At 36.7% G+C, this 20596-nt stretch overlaps 1 protein-coding gene across 1 annotated transcript in view; it reads left to right on the top strand.

Moving 5' to 3' along the window:
• Positions 1–20596, top strand: part of JAK2 (Janus kinase 2) — a 51689-nt gene that overhangs the window by 12837 nt on the left and 18256 nt on the right. The window contains exons 3-14 of the mRNA XM_010292583.1: positions 915–1038; positions 1820–1937; positions 2368–2513; positions 3825–4146; positions 6481–6600; positions 9995–10152; positions 11624–11735; positions 13759–13945; positions 15407–15534; positions 16037–16171; positions 17792–17879; positions 19952–20079. Of these exons, the coding sequence (XP_010290885.1) occupies positions 915–1038; positions 1820–1937; positions 2368–2513; positions 3825–4146; positions 6481–6600; positions 9995–10152; positions 11624–11735; positions 13759–13945; positions 15407–15534; positions 16037–16171; positions 17792–17879; positions 19952–20079 (1766 nt within the window). The remainder of the gene's footprint in view (positions 1–914; positions 1039–1819; positions 1938–2367; positions 2514–3824; positions 4147–6480; positions 6601–9994; positions 10153–11623; positions 11736–13758; positions 13946–15406; positions 15535–16036; positions 16172–17791; positions 17880–19951; positions 20080–20596) is intronic.

Genomic DNA, 20596 nt, shown 5'->3' with positions numbered 1-20596 from the left:
TTCTGTGTCTTTGGGTAGGGTTGTGGATATTTTGCCTTTTTCCAGAAATCTTTTGTCTCTAAGTTACTTTTGTTGTCTTTTATCTGTTATTTTTAAAATATTTTTGCCTTCTTCCCCCAAAGTGTCTTGCTTTAATGTAAATACAGTTTTCCAAATCCTAGCGCTGGCATTGCATGGATGCGCAGCACTGCAAGCAGAGTGCGATACTTTGGTGTCTGTCTTATATTAGGCTGTACTTTCAGCTGGGAGCCCAAAAGCCAAAGTAGAATCCTGGTGCTGCTGAGGAGCTGATGCTAAACTGATTTCCATAGTTTGTGATTAAGTAGGATTGCTTGCGACTTCTCATTAAAGCAATCCTGAGTTGTTGAGGGGGAAAAAATATTTTCCAGTTTAGTTTAATTAACAATATGTGTTTGGTTTTGTTCTCAGCTGAGCTACTCAAGTGTAAATGACAGGTGGTTGTCCTAGTCATGATGACTTTCTTTGTATTGCTTTTACTTCTGATTTTTGTCAGTCTAAAATCTTAAAATCAATGCCTAGTTTTGTTTTTTGAAAAGGTAAGGAAAAAGGTAATGTACTGTTATTAGCTGTTACTAAAATCTAAATGGCTAAGAAACCATTGTATTAAATGCTATACAGAGAAAATCTTGTAATCTAACAGTGAAGTATAGGATAGCAGGTAAACACAGTCTGCAGTCAGAGAACATAAAAGAAGGATGAGAAAATAAACCAGCAAAAAAACAGCTATGGGGTCATGATTGCAATGTTGTTGACAGTGACAGAGCAGTGCAGTGAATATTTGGAGAACATGTGCCAATCTGCTACTTTTAACCCACAATACTTTATTTTTAATAAGGTTCATTCTTTGTGGAAACAATCTCCTATAAATGTTTCCTTCTCTGTTACTTGTTTAGGTATCATGCCAGTGTATCATAACATGTTTGCACTCATGAGTGAAACGGAGAGAATGTGGTATCCCCCAAATCACATATTCCATGTAGATGAAGCAACCAGACTCATCCTAATTTACCGGATAAGGTAATCTAAATCAAATGTTAGGTACTTTTCATGGTAAAACAATGTGAGAAAACACAAACAATGAGATACTTAGTTGAACGATAGTTTCTCTAAGAAGTTATGGACAGATTCTTAAGAGATAAGAGATAGATAAAAGAATCAAAATTATTGCAGTAGATTTGAATAATGTATTTTATCGATTGTCTCTATACCATATATTTGCATGTCAGATTGAAAAAACAAACAATAAAAAATATAGCAGAAGCAAAATAACATTTTTCTTAATAATGATACATCTCATCTCTTCTGTGCTTGCCTGTTTGAAATTAGTGGCAGTTCTGAAATGCGGAGTAATTATCGTGTGTAATCAGGCAGATGTCTGCAAATAGAACCATTTTCCTCTAACCTGATTTTTGAATGTGGACATCTAAAGCTACAGTCCGTTTTCTTTATGTAAAAGGTTTTGTTTCTTGACATTGTATAATGTGGCCTGAGTGTTTCTTTAGGAACTGTCTCAAAGGAAACCGAAAGACAGTGACACAAAATTCTCTATATTCTGATTAGTAAGGATAATTTTGCAGAGCCTCTTGTTCCTACGAGTACAGCTTATCGCCCTACTTAAATGTTGTAGTACTTTACGACACCAAGAACTGGATCCAAAACCTTGCATTCACTAGCTAGGTCTCCATATTGGTCCTCCAAACCAGCCAGCACTAATTACATGTCTGTGAAAGCGATAATGCCTGGTGTTGGTAAGCAAAAGTATCTGTTTATTGATGATTGCTTAAATATTTCCTAATAGGTTTTATTTTCCGCACTGGTATTGCAATGGCACCAACAGAGCATATCGATATGGCATTCTTCGAGGTGCAGAAAGCCCTGTTCTTGATGATGTTGTCATGTCTTACCTATTTGCACAGGTACGATTTGCTTGATTATTTTTTAAAGCAAATTGGTAAAGATGAAGCTCAAATGGCAGTTGTGGAGAGAGCAATGAGTGTGTAGCTTCGTTCTTGTGCCACTACCATGTGGAAGTCTTTCAGTGGTCGTTACTTTATTTTGGACTGACACAATGTAGAACAACATCCTCTCTATAGGATCTTTGAGATTTGAAACAAAAATATTTTGAAAACAGTGTTTCTAAGCATGATGGTAGCTAGTATCCATTATGAACATGTGCAGCTTTTTGTGGACAAAGGGTTTAATTCAAAAGAATGCAGTTTAAAAATAAAAAAACAGAAACAAAACAACAAAACAAACAAAAAACCCCAAGCCACACCCCAAAAAACTTTTCTTGATGAGCAGCAGTGCAACAGTTTTGATTTGCTTTCTTGCATTCTTCTTTCTCAGTGGCGAGATGATTTTTTGGATGGATGGATACAGATGCCTGTTACTCACGAAACACAAGAAGAATGCCTTGGAATGGCTGTTCTGGATATGATGAGAGTGGCCAAAGAAAAGGACCAAACTCCACTGGCTATTTACAATTCAGTCAGGTGACTCCATACTTAACCTATCTGATACCTAAAAATAATATTTTTGCATATTGGCATCTGGGAGATTTTCAGCTGTTGGCAAACGATTTATTCTAGCATAATGATTCCATAAACTTACCTATAGTGTAAACTAGAAATTAATAGAAAACTTGTGTCATGATAGCCATTCATGGTTTTGGGTACATGGATTTAATTCTCTTAGTGAGAGGTAAGGCAGCAGCTACTCATGTGGGAAAGGATGTAAGCAATAATTTGAGTTGGGAGAGACCCCTGAAAGTCACCAGATTCTCTCCCTAGCTCAGATCAGGGCCAACTTCAAAAGTTACATGAAGTTACTGAGGGCCTCATCCAGTCAAGTTTTGAAGATGTCCAGGATGGAGATCCACCATATTTCTGGGCAACTTTGTTCTGTGTATGATCACCCTCACTGAGGATGATTTTCTCCATATCTAATCAGTCTCCTCTGTGATACTGGTTACCCTTTGTTGTGTCTTTGTCCTTCCACTGTGCATGTCTGAGAAGAGTCTAATTCAGTCTTCTCCATAACCATCTATTAGTTGAAGACAATTAGTAGAACAGACTACTAGAGCCTTCATTTCTCCAGGCTGAACAAATCAAGCTCCTTCCTGCCTCTTCTGTGTCATGTCATATGCTCCAGACTTTTAACCGTCTTGCGCAGATCTCTACTGAATTTGCTTGCATTTATCAATGCACTTTGGTTTATCAACCTACTTAGTTTCCACTCCAGCTGAGTTAATTCTGTCTCTTGCTTAGTACTTAATGTCTGGTGTTTGTCTTTTAATGAAACCTAGCAGGAGGAGTGAAAAACAGAGTGAGACAACAAATTTGCCAGCTCATTGCAGGTGACAAACTACTCTTTTACCCCTTGATATAGAGTATGGACTGTGCTATAGGAACTTCAGTGAGAACCAAACACATTATTGTATTCTACCACTTCATGTTTTCCGCTAGGAAATCTGTCCTCTATCCGTATAATTGCCTCTATCTGTGCAGTATCCTCTTTCCAACTTCTACACCAAACAAAGCAACTGTGTAACTTCTGCTGCCTTACCTCCAAACTTCAGTAATGACTGGAACAGACATGTCTGGATTTACAGAAAATGCATTATGTAATATATGTTGAAACTGAGTGAGGGGGAAAATGGAAGGAGACAGGGCTGTATTTGAAATAGCATACTACATTTAGAGGAAAAGACATTTTCATGTTGACTTGTTTAGCACAGAACTAATTATCTTTGCTGGATTTAATGAATAAAATTAGTAGTATTTTTGCTGGTTATGTATTCACAGCTACAAGATGTTTTTGCCTAAATGTGTGCGAGCAAAAATCCAAGACTACCACATTTTGACGCGAAAAAGAATAAGGTACAGGTTCCGCAAATTTATACAACAGTTTGGCCAATGCAAAGCTACTGCCAGAAACTTGAAACTTAAGTATCTCATAAATCTGGAAACCCTTCAGTCTGCCTTCTATTCAGAGGTTTTTGAAGTAAAAGAACCTGGTGGAGATCCTTCTGGAGAGGAAAGTTTTGCAACCATTGTAATAACTGGAAATGGTGGAATTCAGTGCTCAAGAGGAAAACTTAAAGACTGTGAGACACTGGCAGAGCAGGTAATGTCTTTTATTATTTTAATAATTGTGCAGTTTATCATGTAACAGAGTGATTAGCTTGTATTAGAAGTTCTGATTTACCCCAGGTAAATTTGGTAGGTAAATTTTACTTCACAGCGATGATACAATTTCCGTGTGGCTGAGGCTCACAGAAATGAGTGCAGGATTAAAACTTAAGCAGTGCAGGATTGTAAAATCAGTTGTTTACTGAAGTATTAGCAGAAAGTCAATACTTGACCATATAATACTTCTGTGCTTGACAAATGAAAAATTGAGTGCTGGACCTTCATTACTGTGAAAAAAAAAACAATGTGGAAAAAGTAATGACCCTGCCCCCAGGTATAGATAAAATGCACAAATGCCATAAATTCTTTTTGAAAGCAGGGTTTTAAGGACTCCAAAAACCAGGTGGATTTCCCTATACCTCTTTCCTGCTCTAGCTAGACTCCTACCAGGGTCTGAGCTAGCAAATTTCAAGTGATGTTTCTGTGACTGTGGAGTCCATATATTCTTTGTTCAGGAATTAGATGCTAAAAGGTTCCAATAAGTGCTAGTAATCATGTGCTGTTGCATTTTCACTTATCAGTAGTATTTCTTCTGTGTGTGATTTCCCAGCATGACTATTCATTTTGTCAAATGTACCAGAATCTGATACAAACTCATAGCAGTGTACATTGAGATTGTGGGGAATTTTTGAAAAGTAAAATTAAAGGCAAAGTGGGTCACTTGTCAGTTTTCCAAAATAATTGCATTTGCTAGTTTTAGTTTTGATGCATAATATATAGCAGTTGAGACCAAACTACAAAAGGTTGTATTTTTACAGTGTGCTATAATAATTTGTAAAAATGCTATTTTTTGGTAATACTTAACCAAACAAAAAAAACCTGATTACATACCCAGATTTAAGTGTCGTGTTCTTACAATATTTGTAGATTGACATTAGATCCAGTTACCTCATTCATAGTTGTTATGTGTCAGCCCCCTGCCTTTCCTAAGTTGCCTGTAAGTGCCAGTTGCTCTGGCAGGAGCTAACATAAATGTCAGATTTTGCAATTTCTAGTTTTATGTGTACAAAACTTATGCATAGTATGCTGTTTGGGCCTGACAACCAAGCCTTTAGTAAGAGTAGTGTTTAAATAGATTGTATTTCCTATAGAGATTGCCAAATAATTTTTTCATAATTTTTCAACATTATGATCCCACTTGTTGACAGAGACACAATGTAGGCTGCATTTATTTTCACTAGTGCAGAAATTGTTTATAAAATTGGTTATGAAAACTTAGTAAATTAATAAGGCTGCTTGTAAATGTGATCATAACTCTTGTTTCAGCAAACTATACTGATGAATCTTTATTAAGATGCTGAATTGAAACAAAATTTTTAAATTTTCTGAAGGCAGGAATGACATATGTGGGGTAGATTGTGAATAAATTTATTTTGCCAGTTCACATTTCCAACAACCAGATGAAAACCAGAGCTTCAGGGATGTCAATGCATTTGAGCTGATTTATTCTAGCTGATAATCACTGAATGTTACAGCCTTGATTATTACAGCTGTCTATGTATTAGGATATGCTTGCAGCCATGTAAATGGGGTATTCTGACTTTAATAAAATCTATTTGCTTTGGAAGAATAATTTTAGATAGATAAATGTACCTTTATTTGAGGATGTTACTTAGCATCTGAAGTTCTGCTGAAAGTGAAACAAAGTATGATTTATCGCTTTGTAATTTGGCTTGTGAAAGACTGATGGAACTGGTAAAGAATTCCCAGTATCAAAAACTACCTGAACTTGCTATCAAAGGAAAATGTGTCTTGGATTTCCCATGTAATTAGGATTGTGCTTCAAGTTACCTAGTCAGTAATGACCATGACTGATGGTAGAACCTTCTCTTAGACCCTTTCTTGTTATAGACCCTTATCTACTATATCCACCTCTTTGGTATCAGATTTTGCAGCCTGTATCACTGTGAAGGAAGTGATGACATTTTGGGTTGTTAACAAGCTTTTTGAACATCTTTAATCGGGATGCTAATAATAAGTTCTCAAAAAAAAAAAAAAGCCACGCTTTGGGATTAAATAAAATACTCCATCGTTAATCCTCAAAAAATACTACAGAGCAAATAAATATCTACAATAAACAAAAACAACCACACATGGTCTTGTAAACACAAAACTCCTTTCTTTATTTGTAATGGCATATTTAAGCTTTTATGATCCTCTTTGTTGCTGGCTTACAAGGTCAGAATTGTAGGAATTCTAATGCTGCAAATGGGGTTTTTAGTTACTGTTTCTGTTATTACTGACATTATATAACCAATATTCATTGCAGGATTTACAAACATACTGTGATTTTCCTGATATCATTGATGTCAGCATTAAACAAGCAAGCCAGGAAGGCTCCAGTGAGAGAAGAATTGTCACCATTCACAAACAAGACAGCAAGAATCTGGTCTGTTTACTTTCCTTTGCTGTTTTCTCAAATAGATGTTGCTTTGAGCAGACCATGTGATTGCTGTGGTATTTATAGTATTGCACATCCAATAACCATGTTAATTAACCATGAGGTCAAGCTAAATGCATTTCAGCAGTATAAGCAGTGTTTCACCAAAGATATTTTGCATTCAAAGTTCATGGACTGAAATAGAAATAGACTTTTATAGCTTAGGGTAATTTCTGATACACAGATTTATTCTGTTCTTTATTGGAGCCTCAAACCTGAGTCTGTGGTTTTAGCTATCAAGCATACTGTTTCCATGCTGTCATGGTAAGCTGTCTGCCAGTGACCAACACATCGAAAAAGGCTTCAAAATGCTCTGAAAGAATGATGATGCACAGAAAATTAGTATTGGGACAAACTTAATGTCACTGCTTTTACTGTTTAAAATTCTTTAAAGAAGATCTTAAAGTATTTTACACGTGAATGAAAAAAGTTGTTTCAGTTTGAGCTCCAGCATTGCACTTGAGTCAGGCTTTCCAGCAGGTATACAACTCTCACACAGTTGTGAAGTGGGTTAACCCTGGCTCGATGCCAGGTGCCCACCAAGCTGCCCTATCAACCCCCTCCTCAACTCGACATGGTGAAAAAAATATGACAAAGGGCTCATAGGTCGAGGTAAGGACAGGGAGAGATCATTCACCAATTACTGTCACAGATTCGACTCAGGGAAATTAATTTAACTTATTGCCATTCAAATCAGACTAGAGTAATGAGAATTAAACCCAAATCTTTAAAACACCTTCCTCCCACCCCCTCCTTCTTCCCAGGCTCAACTTCACTCCTAATTTCTCTTACCTTCTCCCCCACAGCAGCACAGGGGGACGGGGATTGTGGTCAGTTCATCACATGTTGTTTCTGCTGCTCCTTCCTCCTCAAACTCTTCCCCTGCTCCAGCATGGTGTCCTTCCCACAGGCTGCAGTTCTTCACAAACTGCTCCAGCATGGGTCCTTTCCACGGGCTGCTGTCCTTCAGGAACAGACTGTTCTAGTGGGTCCCCCATGGGGTTACAGGTCCTGCCAGCAAACCTGCTCCAGTGTGGGCTCTCCACAGGGTCACAGCCTACTTTGGGTACCTCCACCTGCTCTGGCGTGGGGTCCTCCCCGGGCTGCAGGTGGAGATCTGCTCCAGGGTGGAGCTCCATGGGCTGCAGGGAGGGACAGCTTGCCTCACCATGGTCTTCACCATGGGCTGCAGGGGAATCTCTGCTCTGGTGCCTGGAGCACCTCCTCGTCCTTCTGCACTGACCTGAGTGTCTGGCAGAGTTGATGCTCTCACGCATTCTCACTCCTGTCTTCCGGCTGCTGTTGTGCAGCAGTTTTTTTTTCCCCTTCTTAAATTTGTTGTCCCAGAGGCACTACCGCTGTCCCTGATGGGCTCAGCCTTGGCCAGCAGCGAGTCCATCTTGGAGCTGGCTGGCACTGGCAGTGTTGGACACGGGGGAAGCTTCTAGCAGCTTCTCACCGAAGCCACCCATGCAGCCAGCCCGCTGCCAAAACCTTGCCATGCAAACCCAGCACAAGTTGTTTCTTCCTTTATTTGTGATTGATCTGTGGGCCTTCAGGTCTACCCATCTCAGGAGTTTGTGAGCTGAGACCTCCTTTCTGTGTGTGTGTGTGTGCGTGTGTAAAAAGCCTGTGTACAGCTTATGTACTTCTTTTCTATAATAATTTTTAAAATTTCAAAAAATATTTCAATAAGCATTAACTAATTTTATTGTCTCTCTAATGATATATTTTTAAAAAAAGATGTGGTTTACTTTCATTTATAGTAGAATTATGATTCACATTAATTTCCTGCATTAATGGCACAGAATTAATGACCTGTTAAGAATTTGAAATTTTTTCAAGGCTTTTTATTGAAATATAAGAGTAGCTGGAGTGTCTGTGGTGTGCATCTATGATGCTGGGAGTATAATACTATTTCAGATTGGTGGAGGAAGCGTCCTTAATCTTAAGCCATTAAAATTCTCTTAAAAACTCTCAACAGCAGTAGTTAGGTACTTGACTGCATATGCTTCTGAGGGTAAAAGTGACTTTCTAAGAGCTTGTCTAAAAAAGCTATGAAAAAGCAAGGTAGAGCAGGAAAAGGTGCAGTAGCTGCTGTTTTGCTTATAATTTGTGTCTGGACACCTTACACACCAGAATTAGCTGATGTGTAAATTAGAATTTGTGATTTAGTTTAACCTGTTACACAGCTAGTAGAATTCATCATAGAAATGTACTTAAAGTTTTAGGATGCATGGATTGATTAAAATAGCTGGATTTTTAGGTCTGTTATCTGTGTGGGTTTTCTGATCATGTTGAAACAACTAGGGAGTTGTTCGCAGGTCCTCTTTTTAATACGAGGTTTGAAGACTCCAAACAAATTTTTGGCACCCAGTCAAAAGCACCAGCTTTTTTTATTGCTGTCCAGCAAAGAACTTGCCAAAAGATTGTGTTCAGCCACTAAGTTTGTCCCCCATGTCATTGGCAAACTTGTGCAGCACGTACTAAAGCCTGTTCTGTTTGGCTGTGCTATTGAGTGAAATCTAGTGTGACTCTGTAGATGGTAGAGTAACACTTCTCTGTTGAAGTAAAGAAGCCTTTAATGCTCTGATGCAACTGTCAAAATATTAAGAAAATAGAGTGTATTTTTATGCAATTATCTATATTTTCCTTTACTAGCAGTAATAAATATGTTGTTACAGATGGATTTAATTTTGCCCTGCTCTTACCTGTTCAATGTATTCTGCATAGATCTTTTCCACACCCCGGTTTCCTTTGACCACATTATTCTTCTTCCCACTTCCATCCATTGCTCCTATCTTTATAGCAGTTAGAAGTCAGCTTCTATCTATGATTGAGCTCAGGACACCACTTTTTGCTGACTACTAGCTAAATTTTTGGGCAGACACTTCCCTAGAGATTTTTCTTTGCTACTTGAAGGCAGCCCCGTAAATCTCTGATAAGCGAAGGCTTTCCTTTAGGAAAAAAATAGCACCGTGTTGCCAGGACAGTAGGTGTCTGCCACGATGAGTTGTATCTGCTCAGTTTTTCCCTTTCAAATGTTCCCTCTTGTCAGCATTCCTCTGCTGTTTTGTATATCTAGAGGAAGGGGTTTTTTTAGGGCAGATTTGTTTGATTTGGGTTTAATTTTGAACTTTGAAGATTGCTAACAAGTTTTGGGTAGCACCAAACAGTAGTTAAAAACAGTTGGGATATCTTAAATGTATGCATATATTTATATTTTTTTATACCACCACCATATCTAGAAATTTTGTGTTGCGTATTAAAAATTGCATTTCTCTCTCTCTCCTCTGCCTGCACCCTCTCCTCTCCCCTCCACTTTCCCCTGGCAATTTAACAGGAGGCTGAATTTCAATCATTAAGAGAAGCCCTCTCCTTTGTATCATTAATTGATGGATATTACAGATTAACTGCGGATGCCCACCATTATCTTTGTAAAGAAGTAGCACCACCATCGGTCCTTGAAAATATCCAAAGCAACTGCCACGGACCAATTTTGTAAGCAATTTTTTAGAACTGTATCAAGATGATACTATTTTTGAAAGATAAACATTAGTTGACTGTGAGCCCTGATGGACATCTTGAAATGTGTATTTATTACATTCACGTAACATAAAATGCTTTACACTTTTCCTCTTATTCTTCACTTTGCAAAATACGATGCCTTCTTGACATATTATAAAAAACAAACTGAAAGATACTGGTTTTAATTTTCTTCTCTTAGAATTCTGTTTTTCTTTAAGTGAGACAGGCAGCAAAGTCATGATGCTTATTTTACAGAATTATAGTTACTACCATGGCAGCAATATGCAGTGTCATAGACAGAGGATCTCATGTTTTCACTGCAGCCTCTAGCAGTTATCTGAGATGCCAAGAGGAAAAAGGAAAATTCAGCTAACACACTCTTCAGCATTTGAGCAAGGATTGCAGTAAACTGCCAGCCATATAAATTGGAGGTTTTGTTTGTTTTTAAGGAATGTTGTCTCCTTGTTTCCTTTTTGTGGGTTTTTTTAAGAGGAATAATTTTGTACCTTCATTAAAATTTTTTAAACTTCATGGAACTTTTAAAATAATTCATATAGTTTTGTTTATTGTTTGCAAAAGTACACATGGGAGCTTTAGAAATGTTTTGTTAGGCAGAATAAAATGGGTATTTGCTTTAGCTACAGAAAGCTTGAAAGCTGATATATGCAAGATATGTTGCATGAAACTAGCACTGTCTACTCAGCTAATACAGAATAGTTCTGTAAATTTCCCAGTGACAAATAGGGTAGGTGCTATAATCTTCAGGAGAGATGGAGGAGGAGGAGAGGGATGGAGGCCTATACAGTTCTAATCACATTTCATGCACTAGTGCATGCACTAATTCATGCACTATAATGCTGTCTATTGACCTTTATTTAGGGCTGTTTAAAAGGATATGCAATGAGTCTAGACCTTTCCAAGCCCTTCTATTCCTCATTCCCTGAGATGGAGACAGTCAGTTAGCAAGGCTGGTTTAAGAGGAAACTGGTTCTTGTAGTAACAGGTTATGTTTTATTTCAACTTCTCTTTCTTGTTAGCCCTTTCCCAAGGCAAACCCACCCTTTTCACCCACACAAATATTTTGCTAATTTTAGCTTATGAGGCAGTTTTATTACAGCTGCTTCCATAATTGATGTTGAAAGTCATATCAGATAGTCCTAAAACTTAGGAGAATATAATGTTTTAGGCTGTAAGATTTCTCATCAAATAAATAATTGTTGTGTTTTCAGTATGAAGAATTTTTAATACACTGCGCTCTACATAAGCAGCCACCCTGAATATTGGAAAATAAAGGGACAAAAAGATTGAGTTAAACGAAGCTGTAAAAATCTGAGAGTTTGGGTTGCAGTTGTATTCCATATCTGATAATAGTGCTCATAGGCCAATCTCTGATGTTCCTGGATTTTGAAAGTATGCCATATTAAACATTTTCTTTTTACTATAGCATGGACTTTGCTATCAGTAAACTGAAGAAAGCGGGTAATCAGACTGGTTTCTACGTTCTTCGTTGCAGTCCTAAAGATTTTAAAAAATACTTCCTCACCTTTGCTATAGAGGTTTGTATTGTACCTGTATAATTTTTACTGCGTTATAATAAGCCTGGCATGTTCAGTAAATGATTCTGAATTTTCTCTTCAGAATGTTTGTCTGATATGTGTATTCTATGGCTACTTCTGTCAGACTGACCAGCTTTCAGGTCATTCAAAATACTTGTATGGTAAAGAACCTCTAACGACACATACCATATGCCTAGGAGAACAAGACAGGTGGAGGGAAGAGAGCTTGAGAGTTTGAGGGATAGTGACATGATTCTTGAGACTTCAGTAAATGTTTGGGTGGAACAGCCATTTGGTTTTGGTTTTGTTTTTTTTAAGGTTTGGGGTTTTTTAGTTGCTTTTTTTCCTTGGATTTCTGCCTACTCCCTTTCTTCCCCCTCCTGAATAGGGCGTAGTTAGACTGAGTATACAGCCCTTTGTGAACTGAGAGTCTCTCCACAGGTGGTTCTGGGTTTGGGTCCTGTTCCCATGCCCAGTGTTGGGCCAGCCAGGTTGTTTGGCAGCTGTTACGTCAATACAGATCTCCTGCTGGGTATCTGGTGTTAGGTAGAGTGGGAGCCACCCTTGAAATGCCTGCAATTCTCATGCAGCTAAAGGACCAGATGACCTCTCTTCTGTGAGATTGCAGTTAGTGATAATACAGTACTTTTAATATTGCTATTATATAATTTTATGATCTGGTTCCAGGGATAAGCTTCTCTCAAATTAACAGAGCTACCTTTGGGCTTTTAACTAGGGAAGGTCATACATGGATTTTGCTGCTGGTTTGAAGCAAGCTAGCAATTTTGCTAAATCCTGTACATCTCTGACAATGACAAAATAAGGTTGATGTGTGGATCGAGAAGTAAACAGCCATTTTAAGATAAGTTTCACAAAAATTTTATGTCCAGTCAGTGAAGTGTGTTTGATAGGGAATTTTTTGACGAAGAGATCAGTCCCTGAGCAAGCTTAGAAAGTCAAAGTCTGAGAGTCAAGCTTGTGAGTTAAGCCTGCCATTAAGTGACCTAGCCATATTGTTGGTTTTGGTTTTGGTTTTTTGCTTGTTCTGAGTCTTTCTGGGCAAGCTGTCAGAAGGCTTTTGAGATTCAGAATTTCATAGAATCATAGAATAGTTTGGGTTGGAAGGGACCTTTAAAGGTCATCTTAGTCCAACCCCTCTGCAAATGAGCAGGGACATCTTCAGCTAGAGCAGGTTACTCAGAGCCCCATCCAACCTGACCTTGAATGTTTCCAGGGATGAGGCATCTATCTCTCTGGGCAACCTGTGCCACTGTTTCTCCACCCTCATTGTGAAAAATTTCTTCCTTCTACCTAGTCTGAACCTGCCCTCTTCCAGTTTAAAACCATTAACCCTCATCCTGTTGCTACAGGCCCTGCTAAAAAATCTGTCCCCATCTTTCTTATAAGCCCAACTGAAAGGCTGCCACAATGTTGATGTGAAGGACCATGAAAGCACTATTAAGAGCTCCTCTTAGTTAAAAATCTTTAATGTGATCTTTTCAAGACTCATTGTATAATTAATTCAGTGCATATTGAAAATCTGTGCTAAGAACTAATTGCTTAGAACTGTGCTGCAGATGACAGAAAAGTAGAAATGCAGCTGAGATCTCCAAATGCTGTCCAAAATAACATGGAACATGAGCATTTGGGCTATTGCTTCCAACAAAATTTTGTTTCGATATTACCTCATGTGCAAGGGGTAGTATCCCCAAGGGTGAAGAATCTTTCATTACTAGCTCTGAAAGATTTTTTTTTTTTTTTCCCCTAGGATCCATTATCTCTTTTCTCAGCTCCATCTTTGCAGATATTGTAACATTTGTTTTTCTCATCATCAACATGCTAATTCCGTAATGGGAACAGAATGTTTTCTCAGAATCAGTATTACATAATGAGAACAAAATAAAAGTTTACTGTAATATTTTGAAGCATTCTTTCTTTAGTTATTAGGGTGCTATACATTTAAACAAACTTTCAAATACCAAATATTGATCAATTTTATTTTTAATGGAAAAAATCTCTGCAGCGTGAGAATACCACTGATTATAAGCACTGCTTAATTACGAAGAATGAGAACGGAGAATATAATCTTAGTGGAACCAAGAGAAGTTTTGGTAATCTTAAGGATCTGTTGACCTGTTACCAGACAGAAACTGTCCGTTCAGACAGCATAATTTTCCAGTTCATCAAATGCTGTCCTCCAAAACCAAAAGGTAAGAGAAAGATTATTTCTAAGCAGAAGGGTTTCCAATTTCTGATTAAAGATTTAAAAATAAGTTAACATTAAATGACTCTCAGGTAGGTAGATATATGTTTGTGAGGTTTTTTTTAAATTTCACTGACTGACTTGTTCATCTTCTTAGTCAACAGTTTTCAGTCCTAGCATCTGCCAAATACTACTTCGTTATAAGATGGTCTTCCAGAAAGAATCATGGTAGCCAGTTTCATGATAAGAAGCAAAACTGGTTTCTTACTTGTAGTGGTTGTATGCAGCAGCATTTCTTCTTCAATCAAGTGTTTTCATGTCTTTGGAAGGAAAGAACTACTGAATGTGTCATTCCTCACTAAGGATAACTCCATAAGCAATGGAATCAATAACGCCAATGAATTTCTTTCATTGTTTGTTGATATCTTAGCTGAACTATGCCAAGGCTGCAGTGTGATTTCAACTTCTTTTTAACACTGAAAGATGCACATAGAATAGAGCTACTGTCTGAGGAGTGGGTTTTTCTTGAATTTACATTAAAGGTTTTTGCCTGTCTTTGATATTCGTAATATCTTTCTCCATTATGAATTTTATAACATCTGCCCTTTTTGCCTGTTATAAGTAGTACTACTTACAGTTAATCTTAGTTAGTCTTTGTCTCTATCCAAGTCCCTTATTAAATGACAACTTGAGAGAACACACTATTTGATGTCACTTTTACTTCTCTCCAATTTGATTGAAATTAGCCCATGGATTCAAAAGCTAGAAAAGATTTGAAAAGTAAATGCTTATGCACACTACAGAGAATAATTTTATTCTTATTTCCATCAAACAAAACCTTATTTCCATCAAAACAAAAAATGTGTATGCATCAGAATTATAAATTATTGAATAAATATAATTGCGCATGCATGCATACACCCTCAAATACAACCTATCAGCTTTAATTTTAGTAACACACCTGTTGTACTTCGTGGAGAGCCTTTTTTCAAAATCACTCAATGAATAGTTATTCTGGTAAACATAAGGCAAAGAGGATCACTAAAGTGCTGCCAGGGCAAAAATACTTAAAACCTTTATACAGGTATCAGAATGACTTTGTAATATAAAAGAAGAAGGTGACTTATATCCCCATTTTGCATTCCTGTTTGTTGCTACAAATACAGCAGAAGTTAAAATGTGAAAGGAGGCAGGAATATTTTCAGAATGTTTGTCAAAAGTAAGAGTACTTAAGAAACTTAAAACAGCTAATTGAACTTAAATGTTTTTGCTGATTAGAAAAAAATCAGACTTTGAATTTGTTTAATGAAATACTGTGGCTTTTTTAATAGACTGATTGCAAAGTGGTATCGGCTTTTTGTTGGTTTAACAGCTTCTCATTAGTAATCTTTCTGAAATACACTGTTTTAGTTTTATATTTTACAAATTTAATTTGTTTTTCTTTTCCCCACCCTCTTTCTTCTCCCAGATAAATCAAATCTCCTAGTCTTCAGAAGCAATAGTGTTTCTGATGTACCTTCATCACCTACGCTACAGAGACACAATAATGTCAACCAGATGGTCTTTCACAAAATCCGGAATGAGGACTTGATATTTGTAAGTTGCTTCTTCCTCTGCAGATCGTTCGTTTAACACACACTAAGTTTTAAAAAACTCCATATATATTTAAAAGAGCCTTACCTGAACTGGGGGATTTTGCTGTAATCTTTCCTTAGAGCTGTGAGAGAAAAGAACTTTATAAAATTTTCCATTAATACAAATAATTGGGGTTTTCTTAAATATGTTGTTTTGACTGCAATACCAGTTATTTTCTTTACTTCTAGGGATGTCTAAATACATCTTAGTAACAGCAATTCCTTCCTCTGTGTTGCAGCAGGTTATTTTCTGAGATCCTTGAGGAGTCGACAAAAAATAAGCAAAGATTTAAGCTGTTTCTGATATAGTTGCTTCCTTGTCCCCTCAATCTGACTCCAGAGGTGTGCTAGCTGTAATGATTTGCATATGCATTACTTAGGATTGTTGTTCAAGAGACCTTTTGCAAAACAGGCAGAGTTTTTGGAATTTTTTTTTCCTAATCTGCATCCCTCCTGTCTTTTAGGAGGAGAGTCTCGGACAGGGTACGTTTACTAAGATTTTCAAAGGTGTAAGGAAAGAAGTGGGAGACTATGGCCAGCTCCATCAAACTGAAGTTCTTTTAAAGGTGCTGGATAAAGTGCACAGAAACTACTCTGAGGTTGGTGTGATTGTTGACTGCTATATAATGTTTGTCCATGCGATGTTGAGCATTACTTTTCTTACAATAAACAAGTATTTGCTGTATGGTAGAGGGTTGTGCATTGAACCAAGCTCATTCCTGGACTTGTGACTCTGGGAGGGTGGATTTAAGACTGGCTTTGGGAAGTACACCTTATGTATCTTATTTCCCCTCTCCCACCACCCATCAGAGAATTCAGAGCTACCCACTGAGAGCCAGAGAGCGGTTTCTTTTGATTGATACAAGTAGCACAGGAGACGTCGTGTTGCCACAGAATTGTCTTTACCAGTAAATTCATGACATATAGATGAGCAACCAACATTTATTGAAAATTACTTTCTTTTGGTAGACTGTCTCCAATATTCTGGAGTCATACTGACCCACCAGTAAAATGAACATTAGACATTAAGTCATAAAAAAACAGAAGTGTTTATGTATGATAAACACTTGTCATTTATAGGATCATCTGTACTTTTCACTGAGTGAAGCTGTGAGCAAACTTGAAATGCTTTTGTGCAAAAACTAATACACTGGTGATGTGATTGAGCCCAGGACTGTGTCTGTGAGAATTTAATTTTAAAGATTTTAACAAGATGTAGTAGCGTTTAATAAATGTAACTTTATATGGCTGTGTATTGTTTATTTTGATTATATGATTGTATCAAATTCCTAATTAATCTAGCTGTATTTACAGCAAGCCAAGAGAAGCAGTCCATTGTTTACTGAACTTTTCAATTACTTAAGACGAATCTATATGAAAATGTAATCAGAAAAGAAAAGGACATTTTGGATAGCTAATATTCATAAGCAATGTAGGCATACACTTTGTGCAATTGAAAACAATAAAGAAACTATAACCCATGTTTTAATTTTAATAAGTTGGGTAATGTATTTACATTCTAAAGGTAAGTGAAAATCAGTTGTTAAAAGGATTAAGAGTACAGAAATACAAATGCAGTCACCAGGAGGAAAATGTGCTAATTTTGACCTTGTTTTGTTGTGTGAATAGTCAGTACACAAGCAAATGTAGTTGGAGTTGCCACTGGCTAAAGAAATAAAAGCAACTGAAACCTTCCTGACAAGGTTAGGTAAGGTCTTGGAGTAGCAGATTAGTAATATAATACTTGTTGTCTTTTAACTTAATAATGTGCTATGAAGAAATAAATTGGAAACCAAGTAGTGCATTATGAAAGAATAAATTGGAAACTGAATAGTGCGTCATGAATTTCTCTGTGTTTTACTTTACTTAGTTAACTGACATGGAAGCAAAGATTCTTTTAAAAATGTGGAGATACACCTGCCTGCAGAAAGAGATTGCTAACCTCTCTGGAATGTGGATTATCAGTTATTTTAAAAAAAACAAAACAAAAACTAAACCAACCACAAAAATATAAGATATGTTAGGGTCTTTGCAAGGAGATGGAAGTTGAAATGTTTTTAAAAATGCACATGCTTTCAATAAATTTATTAGAAATCATGTAATGTTTGAGGGGTTTGTTTTCACTAACATCTATTGTATCTCTCAGTCTCTCTCTAACGTTTGGGGGGTTGTTTTCACTGACACTTATTCTCTCTCAATCTCTCTCTCTTTCCTCAAAGTCCTTCTTTGAGGCAGCAAGTATGATGAGCCAGCTTTCTTACAAACATTTGGTGTTAAATTATGGAGTCTGCGTATGTGGAGAGGAGAGTAAGTAGAAATTAATTATCTTTTTGTACTAATTTTATACAGCTGTCATTAGAGTTTGCCATTGGTTCTGGATAAAAGCAGGGGAAAAAAAACCCCAAAACAAAACAACCTGTCACACCACCTGGACACCCAATACATTTTCATATTGCAGTAGTATTAGTCTTGGTGTCTGAGAAACAGTTAATATGCTCATAACAAAGAAAATGGAAAAATTGTGTAAATACAGTCAGTGTGAATAGTAACCTCTGTAAATAACTCAGTCATGTCTGTTCTATCTGAAAATCTCACTTTTGCAAATTTTTGCTGAACTTATGAAACGAGCTTTTGAAATGCCAGAAAAATTGCACCCCTACATTGTATCCATTGTGGTTAGCTAGAAAGGAAAGTGCTTGGCTACCTCAGAAAATCTTCATTTACTGTGATCAGAAACACAGAAACTGCCACCCTTTCCCACACATGTGCTGACTTTGGAACACAAATATAGCTTTGGGAAGTTTGCTTTAGAGATCCCATCTGAAAACATGAGGTCCCAGTATTTCAACAAAAACACCACAAAATGTTAAAGGTAAAATCTTTGCGTTGTCAACTGCATTGTGACTATATGTTAATAGGGGTTTTTTTAAGAACATCTGAAATACATTTATAACATTTTGTGATGAAATCTTAATTTTGGATGGTTGTCATATACCTATGTTTGCTATCTTCGAATATGCACTATTGGGTCTCACTTTGCCAGTTTTTCCTCTTCATTCAGTTTTTGGGCAGAAATGTTAGTTTGCCCTAAAACCATTTTTTTAATGTGATTAGACATTTGTAACAAAAGGAAGCATTTTATAATAACTGTATAAGCATATTATGTAGATGCTTGCCTGCACTGAGAGAAGGAATTTGTGAAAGGGAGTGTGGATTCTGTATCAGGAGCTGCTTTTCTTAGGAGGCTAGAAAAGGGACGGCACCATGTTTGGCCAAGAAGTTGTTACACAATTTTCTTCACAAAAATGCCCAAGAGTGTTTTTTCTAGTTTATTCACTATATCATGCATGGGGAGTATATATAAAATTTCAGATAGACCATATGTATAATTAAAAAAAAAATTATCTCAAGATGTATATGGTTACTTATTTCTCCTTTATATCACAGTTGCCCTCTCTAGACAGTTCTATTTCTGAAGGCAAGAGACTTATTACAGTCTAGTAAGAGGCAGTTACTAAGAAACAGGAAGAGGTACTCTTATTTTTTCTGTGAGTTACATACTTGGTGTACAGATTTGGTGAAAATTGGTTCACATAATAGTAAAAAAAAAGTTTGCTGACTACAAAATGAATTTATTATAAAAATCACTTTATTTGTTATAACTAAATACAATACCAGTACTTTCTAGTGTCTTTAGCGTCTAAATGAGAAGCATGGGAATGTGAGCATCTTGCAGCTGAAGGCAAGAGTTCAGTCATGCAGTTTGAAATTGTTGTATTGAAACTGATGAAATCTGTGCAGTATTATGAAATAGATCGTGTTTCTTCGGTTATTTGCTGGATGCTTGAAGGCATATGTCATATATATTGTCATATATATACACCAATTTTTTTTAGTGCAAATATTAGTTGGTTTTCAAAAAGACTGTCTTTTGTCAGGAAAGCATCATATTTTTCACTAAGAATATAGGCTGTAAACAACTATGAAATTAATGATTTGAATATTGTTTGACTCAATTGATATTGCTGTATACTATTTTGCTTTATGAGAAGTCATGTTATTTATTGTGCCTTTCAACTGAGGGTGGAAGGATGCTCACTGGATTTGTTAAGGTGGGAACCTATTCTGTAAATATGATTAAATGTAGTAATTTTGCATTTGAGAAGAAATTAGGCTAACTGCCACACCCTGAAGAAATATAAAGAACATAGAATATTTGTGGCAATACTCAGATGTCATATAGCTTCAAATTTATAGTTAGTTCACCAGCAAGGTATCAAAGAAATAGATGGGTAGTACTAGAGTAATGAATCTGTCCTGAAATTCCATTATTTCATGTTGGTTTTAATTGTTACTTTTTTTAAACCGTTTTAAATCAGACATCCTTGTACAAGAGTATGTAAAATTTGGATCCTTGGACACATATTTGAAAAAGAACAAAAATGTTATCAATATCTTGTGGAAGCTGGAAGTAGCCAAACAGTTGGCATTAGCCATGCATTTTCTGGTAAGTAGTTTATTCTTCAGTTTTGTTAATCGCTGAATTCAAGTGTTTCAGGCTAATACATGTAGAACAGCTGAGCTATTACCCTACTAGAAACTCTAGAGGGTATTTGAAAATAGGCTGGCCATATACCAGATAGTGGATAGCCAAGAACAGATATTTCTGTCTTGCACAAAATGTAACTGAAGTGTAATTGAATTTCCCATTCTTTTTTTAATACTTTATGTTTTGGTGTGAAATAAAACCACATTTCCAGTAATTATTTGTTTTCCCCCTTACCCCAGAACCAGTCCTTCCCAGTTTTCCCACCTCAGCTCATGATCACCTCAGCTGAACTTAAAGTATTTCCTGGTAGTGTTAGTAGTTAACTACTGGGAGGGGAAAACATTGTACTGTTCAAACTGCTAGTACATTCTTTTTGTGCATTAGGTCCCAACATTACATTCTGTGTAATTTAACATAAAGAGCATTATTCGAGACACAATATGGTATTAGATTAATCTTCCCTTTTAACAGTTTA

This window comes from Phaethon lepturus, unplaced genomic scaffold (genome assembly GCF_000687285.1).
Source record: "Phaethon lepturus isolate BGI_N335 unplaced genomic scaffold, ASM68728v1 scaffold9108, whole genome shotgun sequence".
NCBI classification, from domain to species: domain Eukaryota; kingdom Metazoa; phylum Chordata; class Aves; order Phaethontiformes; family Phaethontidae; genus Phaethon; species Phaethon lepturus.
The sequence above is the reverse complement of the archived record's forward strand: the minus strand, read 5'-3'. Positions and strand labels throughout refer to the sequence as shown.